The 12,112-nt window shown below is 47.4% G+C and overlaps 1 protein-coding gene across 5 annotated transcripts in view; it reads right to left on the reverse strand.

The window, feature by feature from the left end:
* The window catches only part of RNLS (renalase, FAD dependent amine oxidase), an 85,956-nt gene extending 75,357 nt beyond the window's left edge, over positions 1-10,599 (reverse strand). For 3 of the 5 annotated variants that reach the window (XM_063164099.1, XM_063164097.1, XM_063164098.1), the window contains exons 1-3: positions 10,272-10,360; positions 9,025-9,167; positions 8,218-8,376 (exon numbers count right to left, since the gene is read on the reverse strand). In XM_063164099.1, the coding sequence (XP_063020169.1) occupies positions 8,218-8,376; positions 9,025-9,167; positions 10,272-10,360 (391 nt within the window). Of the gene's footprint in view, positions 1-8,217; positions 8,377-9,024; positions 9,168-9,368; positions 9,538-10,271; positions 10,369-10,487 lie in introns of those variants that run through there. The other 2 variants (XM_063164100.1, XM_063164096.1) reach the window with 2 other exon arrangements.
* Positions 10,600-12,112: the final 1,513 nt, after the last annotated feature.

Raw genomic sequence — 12,112 nt, forward strand, 5'->3', positions numbered from 1 at the left:
CCAGGTTTAAGGAATTACAAACAGCCACATCAGGCAGACTTGAAAGTGTCAGCACACAAAAAAAACCCCTTTTTTTTTCCCAAACCAGCCCAGCTAAATCAGCACAATCTGCTGCCAGTTTAAGGTGCAGGTGCTCTGAAATCCCTCCTGGGACTGCACAGGAAAGCTGAGCTCAGGACCCAAACCACAGAATCACCAGCACTCACTGAGAGGGCTCAGCCACTCTCCAGCCCCTGAGCTGCTCCCTGCCCTTGCTGGAGGAGCAGGATGTGCCAGCAAGTCTGTGGGCCACATGGTGAGCTGAGGATCACACCACTGAGGCTGCTAAAAATAACTCCCCCACCCTTTTTTGGGGGGAGAAAGGGTGGGGGGAGTGTGTCTGAGGTGCCACAGCCAGCTGTGCTGCTGCAGCTGGAGCTGGGGCAGGGACTGCTGGAGAAAATGCTTCTGCCACGTCCCCAGGCACTGCACGGGGACGCTGTGACAGAACAGGACTCACTTTCTCTGCAAGGTGACTTTCTGAAGTGCTGGTACCCTGGTCTGGTCAAAGGATGGGCAGCCATGGAGGGGGAACCAAGCCTGGAGAGAAGAAGCTGCATATTTTCCTCTTCCAGCACATTGCATCTGGTTTTCCTTCTGTTTTACCCTGACATCTGTCAAATAAAGACTTTCAGCTCTCCACCCAAGGCAGGCAGCCTCAGCTGACAACACCAAAATGCAGAGCAGCCCTTTATCTAACACAGATTGGATTTCACTCTCCTTTCCAGGCCTCCTCTCTGCTCACACACGTGGGGTTTCTTCCCCACACTCCCCACATGGAGAGGGCCACTGGCATCAGTGTGTTTGACAGGTTTCCAATGTGCTCCATAACTGCAGAATAAACTATTACAAGCACTGTAGATATTTTAAAAAACACCTAAAAGAAGACCAGGTTTCCAATGTGCCAAATAAGCGCAGGATAAGATGATTATAATCACTGTAAATATTTCAAAAAACACCTAAAAGAAGACTAGGTTTCCAATGTGCTCAATAACTGCAGAATAAACCCATTATAATCAATGTAGATATTTTAAAAAACACCTAAAAGGAGACCAGGTTTCCAATGTGCCCCATAACTGCAGGATAAGCCCATTAGAATCACTGTAAATATTTTACAAAACACCTAAAAGAAGACCAGGTTTCCAATGTGCTCAAAAACTGCAGGACAAGCCCATTAGAATCACTGTAGCTATTAAAAAAAAAACCAAAAAACTAAAAGAAGACCAGGTTTCCAATGTGCTCCATAACTACAGAATACACCCATTATAATCAATATAGATATTTTAAAAAACACCTAAAAGAAGACCAGGTTTCCAATGTGCTCAATACCTGCAGGATAACCCATTATAACCACTGTAGATATTTTTAAAAAAACCTAAAAGCAGACCAGGTTTCCAATGTGCTCCATAACTGCAGAATAAACCCATTAGAATCACTGTAAATATTAAAAAAAACACCTAAAGGACGACCAGGTTTCCAATGTGCTCAACAACTGCACAATATGCTCATTATAATCACTGTAAATATTTTTAAAAACACCTGAAACAAGACCAGGTTTCCAATGTGCTCAATAACTGCAGGATAAGCCCATTATAACATTATAATCACTGTAGATATTAAAAAACCCACCTAAAAACAGGCTGAGCCAAACACACACTGAAGAACACACACGGCCTACTTTGATATTTTTTTTTTTTTCTTCTCCTGATGTGCAATTCCAGCTCTGGCAGCCTTTATTTTTAGCAGTACTCCCTCAGAGAGGCTCTACCCGAGCTGCAGTGAGCCCAGAGGAGCTGTGCCCTGCTTTGAGGGCTGGCACAGAGCTTCTGGTGGCACCTGCTCCTCCTCAGACACTCCCCACGTGTGCAGCGCCACCTTCTCCTTCCTGCCTCCCTCACGCCTGCCACACCATCCCAAGGGCAAAACCCTTGACAAAATCCCAAATCCTTGACATGGAATGGACAAAACCAACAAAAACGACCTCCCAAAACCACAGCAAAACAACCCCCCAAGAGGAGGGCCATGGAATGGACAATAACAACAAAAAAGACCTCCCAAAACCAAAACCAAAACAAAACAACCTCCCAAAAGGAGGGCCATGGAGGTGGTCTGAGGGATGGAGCAGCTCTGCTGGGAGAGCTGGGATTGTTCAGCCTGGAGAGGAGAAACCTTGAGGTGACCAAATTGAGGCCTTGCAGGGCCTGAAGGAGCCGACAAAAAAGATGGAGACATTACACGGGCCTGGACAGGGGGGAATGGCTTCAAACTGGAAGAAAGCAGGGTTAGATGGGATATTGGGAATTAGGAATTGTTCCCTGAGAGGGTGGTCAGGCCCTGGCACAGCTGTGGCTGCCCCTGGATCCCTGGCAGTGCCCAAGGCCAGGCTGGATTTTGGGGCTTGGAGCAGCCTGGGACAGTGGAAGGTGTCCCTGCCCATGGCACAATGGTTTTTAAGGTCCTCCCAACCCAAACCATTCAGGAATTTCATGCCAGAAATCTCCATCTCCCTGCTGGAATGGTGGGATCTCCTCTCAGGAGGGTCTAAAACGCTGCTGGGCAAGGTTTGGGGCAGAGCTGGCAGCAGCAGAGGGACACAGGCATGGGCAGCCTGGCACTGCACTCACCCTTAGTGCCCAGGGGTGAATCCTGCCCCAAATCCAAGCAGGACAGGAGCGTTTCCTGCTCAGGGACGGATACTCCACATCCTGCTGCAGCCCCAATATTGTCTTTGACACCCCCATGCCAGGGATTCCCCAAATTCACCACTGACCCTTCCCCTGCACAGCCTCAGGCAGCACTGGGGGCTCTCCAGGTTTTAAAAGGAGCCCAACCAAGAACTCCTCCAAATATGTTTCCAAAAAAGCCCAAATATTTCCACATTGAGGCCTCAGCTCCTTGATAAGCAACTAACAAATCAGTGTACATGTTTACAGTGGACATTTCAGATCTGTTAGGTAATGAGAGCTCCAAGCTGGATAAGCCCTGCTCGGATTGCTTGGAACTGGAACCACAGAATTCCGAATTTATCGTGGTGCTATCCAAAAATAAACACATTCACTCAGCAAGGACTTGTGACTCGTGAAAAATTATCAGGGTTTTGTGCTTTCCTAACTCACATTATAAAGCCTTCCCACACAAATGCAGCCCTGTTTCACTTGTATCTTCTCATCAGCTTGTATTATTTAAAACATGTGGGACATTCACACAGATGGAAAAGGGAAAAAAAAAAATAGGTCAGGCTGGAAACAAAAGCCAAGCCATCCTGTTTTATTAGCAGCTTAAACATGCAGAACTGTAATTTGAAATTCCAAGGAAAGCAACATAATGAAAACATTCTGAACACACAAATAAAAAAATAAAATAAAAAAACCTACTGCAAATCGCTGCTACCCTAAATTGCCATGTTGCCAAATGCCTTAAACTAAAAAACAGAACTGATAAGAAGGCTTCTCCAGCTGATATGAAAATGCACAGAAATAACTACACTGCTCAGTGATCATATGGAATCTGGGCTATAAATCCAGGATTTTTCTAACATCAGCAGCCTGTGTAACAGCCCAGCACCTTTGAAATACTGTTGGACAATGAACAATTTGCAAAATCTTGTCCTTTAATTTGCCAAGATCCTACTTTTAAGTAAATTTATTCCTTTCCATGAACTGACATCACAAACCTCAGAAACATTTATTCATTTCCCTTTTATCTGCTGCACAACCCCAGTATTTACTACCAGAACACATAAAGCCCAAATCAGTGCAGTGAATTTAATTTAGTTCTTCAAGCTGAATGTCCCAAACATCATTTGATTGCTGCCACCTATTGTTGTTCCAAACATGTTGCAAGGAGTTAACCCTTTATCCAGCAGCTACTGGAAATCATGCTGGAAATAATTATGCCTCTGCTGCTGCTAAATATGCAAATAATTATGCAAATAAATATGCAACTGTATAATTAGCATCTATTTGGGTGTGATAATTGTAGAAAGAATGAATAAAGGTTGAAAATTAAGGTGAATTATATATATATAATATATATATTTATATATATATATATATATATATACACATATGTAAAACCACACGCTGTTTATTACATTATTTATTTTATATCTATTTTAAATAATATTAATATATGTATATATTATATTATATTATATTACATTACATTACATTACATTACATTATATTATATTATATTATATTATATTATATTATATTATATTATATTATATTATATTATATTATATTATATTATATTATATTATATTATATTATATTATATTATATTATATTATATTATATTATATTATATTATGTTATATTATAGACACACACCATTTATTGCATTATTTATTTTATATCTATTTTTTTTAAATTACACACTACCTTCTCCATTAATCTAAGACTTGGCTTTTCCCTCACAAGAGAAGTAAATCTGGAGCATTCATTTCTCACACAGCCCATACAAAATGGTAATTTTAGGTTGCCAAAGGCCACTTAATTCTGTCTCCTCCTAAACACACACAGCTTCACAAGGACATCATGTTCAGGCTCATCTAAGAGGTTAAAGGACACAAAAAATATCAATGTGAAATTGATATTTTATAGCAATGTGAAATTTGAGGGGTTGTTTCAAAATATTAATTTTCCAAATATGGTGTAAATAAGTGAAAATTGTTAAAAAAAAAAAAAAAAAAAACACACTGGGGGGCAAAAGACCTCCTCCCTCAAACAGGAAAATGGTGAATTCCAGCATGGTAAATTATTTAGCTCCAGAATCCCTCTTCTATAAAATAAGGGCCTTCCAGAGCAGCAGGGAATATTCCCAAATCCTGTCCCTTTTCCTTTGAGAGGAATGAGGGATTTGTCATTACAAACAAGCTGTGGGTCTGCTGGTAGGTAAAACCAGCACTGGGAGATAAAAGAAACAATGGGAAGGATCCCACTGATTGATGAATGGAAAAAGAGATTTGCTTTTACAAATAAACATTAGGTGGGCTGATAAATGAAATTAGGTATGAAAGATGAAAGAAACAATGGGGAAGAAAAACCCCTAAATTCCATAAGAATTAAAAGTTAAAGGGGAGGGTTATATATTAGAGGGAAATATTTGGTATCAGGCGTATCAGGGAGTCTGAACCTCTCAAGTACCTCAGAAATGGGCAAAAAACCCCTAAAATCCATAAGAATTAAACATTAAAACATTAAATTAAACATTAAACATTAAAAGGGAGGGTTATACATTAGAGGGAAATCTTTGGGATCAGGCATTCTGGGAAGTCTGTACCTCTCAAATACCTCAGGTAATGGGGTTCTGAGTTTTAGGGATTGTTGGTATTGGGTTTGTAACCTTTGTTATTTTTGGTTTTTATAAGTAATACTGATAAATAATGATTGTTGTTAATGTTATATGAATACTTTGAAAAGCTCGTCTTAATCCCTTCACACACTTCCTGTTAATAAATTGATTATATAATGTGAGTTCTCGGATTTTTATGGTAAGAATTATTATTAAGGTATTGTTGTAGTATTTACAGCCAGCTTTCATGTGTTTTACTGTTTCTTTATATGATCATTTACAAGACACGTGTCTCTTCAGGATCCTGTATTTTTGTTTCTTAAGTACTCATATGTTTGGTTTGGTTTTTTTTTTAAATCCAGATTGCCAGTTTGGTGGTTTTCTTCAGTTATTATTACAGACATACTCCAGCAGAGAGTTCAGCTGTAACATTAACTTCTTGGTTTTTTGAGTTTCAATTTTGTACTAGGTAATCAATCTTTCATTCAGCTGCATTTCCTCCACCTTTACACTCTCAGTATCCAGATCCGGGCTCACAATCCTGACTGTGACCACTTTCAGAGGGAAATGTGGCTGGGAAATTGGGATAAATGTGGGAATCCACAAAATCAGAGGGTTTTGGGAAAGCTGCAAAAGGCAGGCCCCAGAGACACCAGAACTGTGATTAGAGCTAAGCAGCAGCCATGAGATTGGTCAGCAGAAAAATTATTTAGATTGTAGAAAAGTAAGGACAAATAGGATAACGGTCTGTGTATTAACACTTGTCTAGAATAACTCCCTAAGCTGCAGAAAAGTTTATCTAGCAAGATATTAGGAAGGTTAAAGCTTAATAATGGAGCTCTGTGTGTTGTGTTTTAAGGCTTACAAGCAGGTATTGTATTTGAAATAAGCAAGAATTGTTTTAACCAAAGGTACCTGTGCTTATAGTGGTTGGATGGAACTACTGTCAATGTGCTTTTGCTTTGTGTGATTGGTCAAGAAGCTTATAAAGTGAGTTGTAACATTTAGTTCTGGATCTGCTGCCTGGGATGTGAGCTGCTGGCATCTTCCCATTGTCATAACCATGTAATGAGGCTGATGCTGGAAAACAAAACAGCTCAAGGCACGTTCCCAGCAGCCCTGTCCCCTCCGTGGTCTGTAAATAACCCCCCTGTCAGCAATAATAAAAAGGAAGCTGTGTCCTCCAGAAATCTGAGAGATCCCAGGGGAATGCCCCATGGTCTCTCCCTTTATTGGAATAAAGTAAAAGCACTCCTCTGTCTCCTTTTTGGACATAAACCTCTGGTGTTTGTGGATTAATTTTCCTGACACCTTTAAGCCATGAGTGGCCACACGAGACCCTTGGCTGGCCACACAGGGGGAAGCCCTCCCCTTCCTCCAGCTCTGCACATCTCCTGCTCCATCCCAGGGCAGCAAGAGAGCCCTGTCACCCGCAGTGACAGCCACAGGGAAGTTCCAACAGGCAGCAGGGACCTCCCCTTCCAGGAGCAGCTGGAATCGCTACCGGGAGGGAGCGCACAAACATGGCTCCTGCAAGAATCCGATTTCTGCCCCTGGATTTGGGAAAGCAGAGCATAAAAATGACTAAAAAGTGTCAGTGTGGAAGGGAGAGAACACCTATTCCTTCCAGCAGCTGACAGGAAATTGCACCTTAAATGCCAGGCGAGGTGAATCCATGGAAAGCTCCCTCCTCTGCCAGCAAAACTCGGCTCTCTGACAAACAACCAAAACATCCCTGAGATTTACACACAGCGATGCACCCGAGCCTCTGCAAGCCAAAACAGAGCTGAAAGTGCACCCTGCTCAGGCTCTGAAACACCCTCCTCATCTGCTCTTACCCCCACTCAGCTCTTAGCATAAAGAACCAGGGGTAAAGATGCCCGTGGCATCCATGCCAATGCCAAGGAGCTCTGGGGCAGGGGGAGTCAGAGATGTCCGTCAGTCCTGCAGCCTGAGATGCAGAATTAACAGCTGGATGGACATCTGGAAGCTGGGCTCACCCAGGGAACAGGCAGACAGGGGAAGAGAAACAGGAAGAAGGGGAGGAGAAGACAAAACTTGCTGGATTCCCTCAGAGAGAAGTCAACCCTGCACTTACAGAGATTATGAAGAGAGGATGCTGTGGGAAGCATCTGGCAGCTCCAGCTCTCCCAAGAGCAAGTGAAATGAGCTGTTCACCTTAATTACACCTTCTGAAGGGGAGCTGCCTGCTTTCTGGACAAGAAACTATTTAATTACCGCAAGAAAAACGATTTGCAAAGACATCAGTGCCAGCTCAGCAAGGCCTTGAGGTGCAGACAGCAGAACCTTGGGAAGGCTCTGAAAAAAAAAACACTCCCTCTACACCTCTTCTATTTTTATTTCTAATTTTCTATGCTATTTCTTATTTCATTTAAATTTCTTTCACTATTAACCAGACCACCTCACCTGGGCCAAACTCACCATTATTTTCCAGGGTAAATGGGAGGCCTCATAAAACAGCAACCAGCAGAGAAATCCTGTTCTCACAGAATATTTACCCATTTAGGCTCAAAGCTTAAAATCAGAGGTTGCAATGAAGACACTTCTCTTTATAGAAATGCCCAAGAAAACCTGTGCAATTCAGTAACTATTTGCAAGCTGCACAAAGACAAGCCCTGCTTTGGAAGTCAGCAAAAAAAAATCAAAGATCAGATTCAAAACTGACTCATCCATTTAGATATTTTATGCTGTCAAAGTGTTACATACATGGCCTTGAAATTACCCACCTCTTATCATTCTCCAGCCTGTCCTGATGGAATAGTTAAGCAGCTCAGACTGCTGAGTGTTATTTTTTTGCTTCACAAGATGCTCAGATGCTATTTTAAATTCAACACCTGCCATGCTGAGGGCTGAACTTACTGTTGACAATGTCACCCTGCAGCTGGAGAATCTGTGGGACAGGCATGCTGAGAATTACCACATCAAACTGCTCCGGGGGCCCAGCTTTCCTGGAGACTTCCCACCTGCCATCCCGCAGGGAAATGTGAGTTACGTGCTGCTCATAGGACACGTCTGCACCTGGATGGGGGAAAAAGCAGCAGATAAATACCTCAGAGCAGGGAATTCCACAGGGAAAATGCACACAGAGAGAGTTATTGCAAAGGGGACAAGGGGGAATGGCTTCCCACTGCGATTATAGCTAGTTATTTGCAAGATCAGGGTTTTAAAACAATCAGCTGATTAAAAATAAAAATTAAAACAATTGCATAAAGGGATCACAGTTTGACTGCTCTCATGGCTCAAACTTTGCTAAACAGGCTTAAATTAGTCATTGAACTGTACATGTGGTTGTGGCACATGACATCTAAGGTAGTAGTTAGAAAGTTTTAACTTATTTTCCATCCAAGGTAGTAGTTAGAAAGTTTAAACTCATTTTCCTGCTCCACCCAGCAGGCTCACATCCTTCCCCCAAAACACAGGGTGTTGCTCACCCTTTTGCCCCCAGTTACACATCAGATGTTCTATTTGCATAAAGACTTTTATACCTGCAGGACATAGAAATTCACCGAGCTCACAGACACGTTCATCCACCCAAGCGACTTCCAGGCACACATAAACCAACCAGGAACACAAACATCCTCACCAGGGATGTAAATCCCAAAGGCACCGCCAAAAACACAGCCATTAAAACCTTTCCCTTCACACGAGGGCACCCAAAGGCATTACCTGACTGCTCCAAGTAGTACTTGACAACCGAGGAGATGCCCTGGGGTGCCACGAAATTGCGGGAGCCTTCTCTCTCCACCAGCCCCTCCACGGGAGCCGTCAGTGGCTTCAGGATGCCGTGGGTGACAAGCTCCTCGTAGAAGCTAGAAAGGGACAAATCCACAAGGAAATGGGTTGAGAAATCCACAAGGAAATGGGTTGAGACACGCACAGATGAATGCACGGAAATACACATGAAAACTGGCTCCGTTTCTCACAATCGAAGTTAAGACCAGCCTGAATTTTAACAGGCTGCGTTTCAAGGCAGGTTATGCATAAATGCAGCAATAAAAAAAACAAATTACCTTGCTAATTGCATTGGGCCTGGCCTTTTACCTGACAGCAAAGCTATCTGTGATGGAACTTTCAGCAGCTAGACCCGGAGGCAGAGGAATACACAGCGGTTCCCTAAATCTCTTAACATCACCACGAACTCCAAAGCCACTGAGGAGCGCAGGAGTATTCCAGGTGCCTGAAACGCTGCTTTCCTGCCTTTTCGCTGCTTTCCAGGCAAAATTCTGCATTTTCAGAGCGCTGCAACACCTCCGTCCCCTTCCCCACGGTACCCCTACACCTTTCATCCCAACCCACGCGAAGTTTCCCGGTTTTCACCCCTGCATTCCTGCCCTAAATCCCGCAGGGAGGGCAGAGAGGGAGCGGCTGCGGGGGTCTGGGTATGACGGGGGTTAAAGCAGCTGTGCGCCAGCAGCGGGGTCCCTAAGTGTCCCCACGGGCCACCAACCCCTGCGACACCTCGGGACGGGCGGGATGGAGGCGGAACGAAGCGCTGGGGCGGGATGGGGGCGGGATAGGGCGGGATGGATGGGGCGAGATGGGGCGGGATGAGGATGGGAGGGGGCGGGATGGAGGAGGGATGGGGGCGGGATGGATGGGGCGGGATGAGGATGGGAGGGGGCGGGATGGAGGAGGGATGGGGGCGGGATGGATGGGGCGGGATGAGGATGGGATGGATGGAGTGGGATGGATGGAGTGGGATGGAGCGAGATGGGGGCGGGATAGATGGGGCGGAATGGGGGCGGGATGGAGCGGGATAGGGAGGAATGGATGGGGCGGGATGGATGGGGCGGGATGAAGCAGGATAGGGCAGGATGGATGGGGCGGGATGGGGATGGGAGGGGGACGGAATGGAGCGGGATGAGGGCGAGATGGAGGAGGGATGGGATGGGATGGGATGGGGCGGGTCTCACCTGAGCCGCGGCCCCGCCAGCTCCGGCTCGCAGGTGACGAACTGCGCGCCCAGGTCGGCGCTACCGTGATCGGAGCGGGTCGTGCTCATGCGGCCCCCTGCGCGACAGCGGGTCACAGACCGCCGCGACACTCGCGACACACACCACACCACACAAGATACCACACCAGACACGCCAGGCCCGGTTTCCCTCCCAGCCCCGGCCCGCCGGACCCACCTGCGCCCCGCGCCTTGTCCCACACGGCCAGCTGTCCCCGCGGGGCCCCGCGCAGCAGCGCCGCGCCCGCCGCGCCCGTCAGCCCCGCGCCCACCACCAGCACCCGCGCCATGGCCGCCGCACCGGCACCGGCACCGGCACCGGACACCGACAGCGACAGCGGCACCGGCACGCCCCGGACACGGACACGGGCACGCCCCAGGACACGCCCCGGACACGGACAAGGACACGCCCCAGGACACGCCCCGCGGTGGGCGGGGCCTCTGCGCCGCTGCGCGTCCCCGGTGCGAGCCACGCCCATGGGCGGAGCGGGGAAAGGCCACGCCCACAGGCGGCACGGGTGCGCGCGGGAAACCGCAGAGAGACCTGGACAGGGCGTGCACCTCTGTACAGACACATCTGTGCTGGGCACACATCTGGACTGTCACCTCTGTATGGACACAGCTGGGCTGGGTGTACACACCTGGGCACACATCTGCACTGACACTTCTGTATGGGCACAGCTGGGCTGGGCACACACCTGTATGTGCACACCTGTACACACGCACACACACCTGTACACACACACCAGACCCGTACGTGCGAGCCTGCCTGGTGCACACACCTATACACACGCAGACACCTCTGTGTCACACACCCCAGTGTTACACACACCCCTGTGTTACACACACACCCGTGTCACACACACCTGTGTCACACACACACCTGTGTCACACACACACCCGTGTCACACACACCCCTGTGTCACGCACACACCTGTGTTACACACACACCCGTGTCACACACACACCTGTTTTACACACACCCCTGTGTCACACACCCCTGTGTAACACACACCTGTGTCACACACACACCTGTGACACACACACCTGTGTCACACACACCTGTGTTACACACACCGGTGTCACACACCCCTCTGTCACACACACCCGTGTCACACACACCCGTGTCACACACACCCGTATCACACACACACCTGTGTCACACACACCTGTACACACAGAGACGCCCCTGTGTCACACACACACCTGTGTCACACACACCTGTACACACAGAGACGCCCCTGTGTCACACACACACCTGTGTCACACCGCCCTGTGTCACACACACACCTATGTCACACTCCCCTGTGTGTGACAAACCCTGCCCACCTGGAGGTGCCACCCAGCAGGCGCTGGGGCGGTGTGACACTGTGACACCTTCCAGAAGGTGCAGCTGGATCGCCCCCAACGCCTGGCTGTGAGGACAGCGGGGCGCTGTGCCCGGAGCGAAGAGGGCTGGGGGGTGGTGACACTGCGTGGTGACACTGCGTGGTGACACCGCGTGGTGACACTGTGCGGTGACACTGCCCCAGGAAAACATCCTCCCGTCCCCAGAGCCCCGAGAGTGGGCAGCTCCGGGGAGGATCCGGGCTGCTCCCCTTGCCCAGCTGCGGGGCTGGGAGGAGATGCTCCAGAAACCGTGTGACAGGATGGCTGTGGAATGGGGGACACCAGGAGGCGACACTTCTGGCACAGGTGTTATCAGCAGAGAGGCGTGAGGCGCTGCAGCGCTGGGGATGCTCCTCTCCAGAGGGAGCTCCGAGCCGACCTCAGGGCAGGCGCTGTGACACGAAACAACGCGAC

Source organism: Melospiza melodia, chromosome 9 (genome assembly GCF_035770615.1).
Source record: "Melospiza melodia melodia isolate bMelMel2 chromosome 9, bMelMel2.pri, whole genome shotgun sequence".
Taxonomy (NCBI): Eukaryota; Metazoa; Chordata; class Aves; order Passeriformes; family Passerellidae; genus Melospiza; species Melospiza melodia.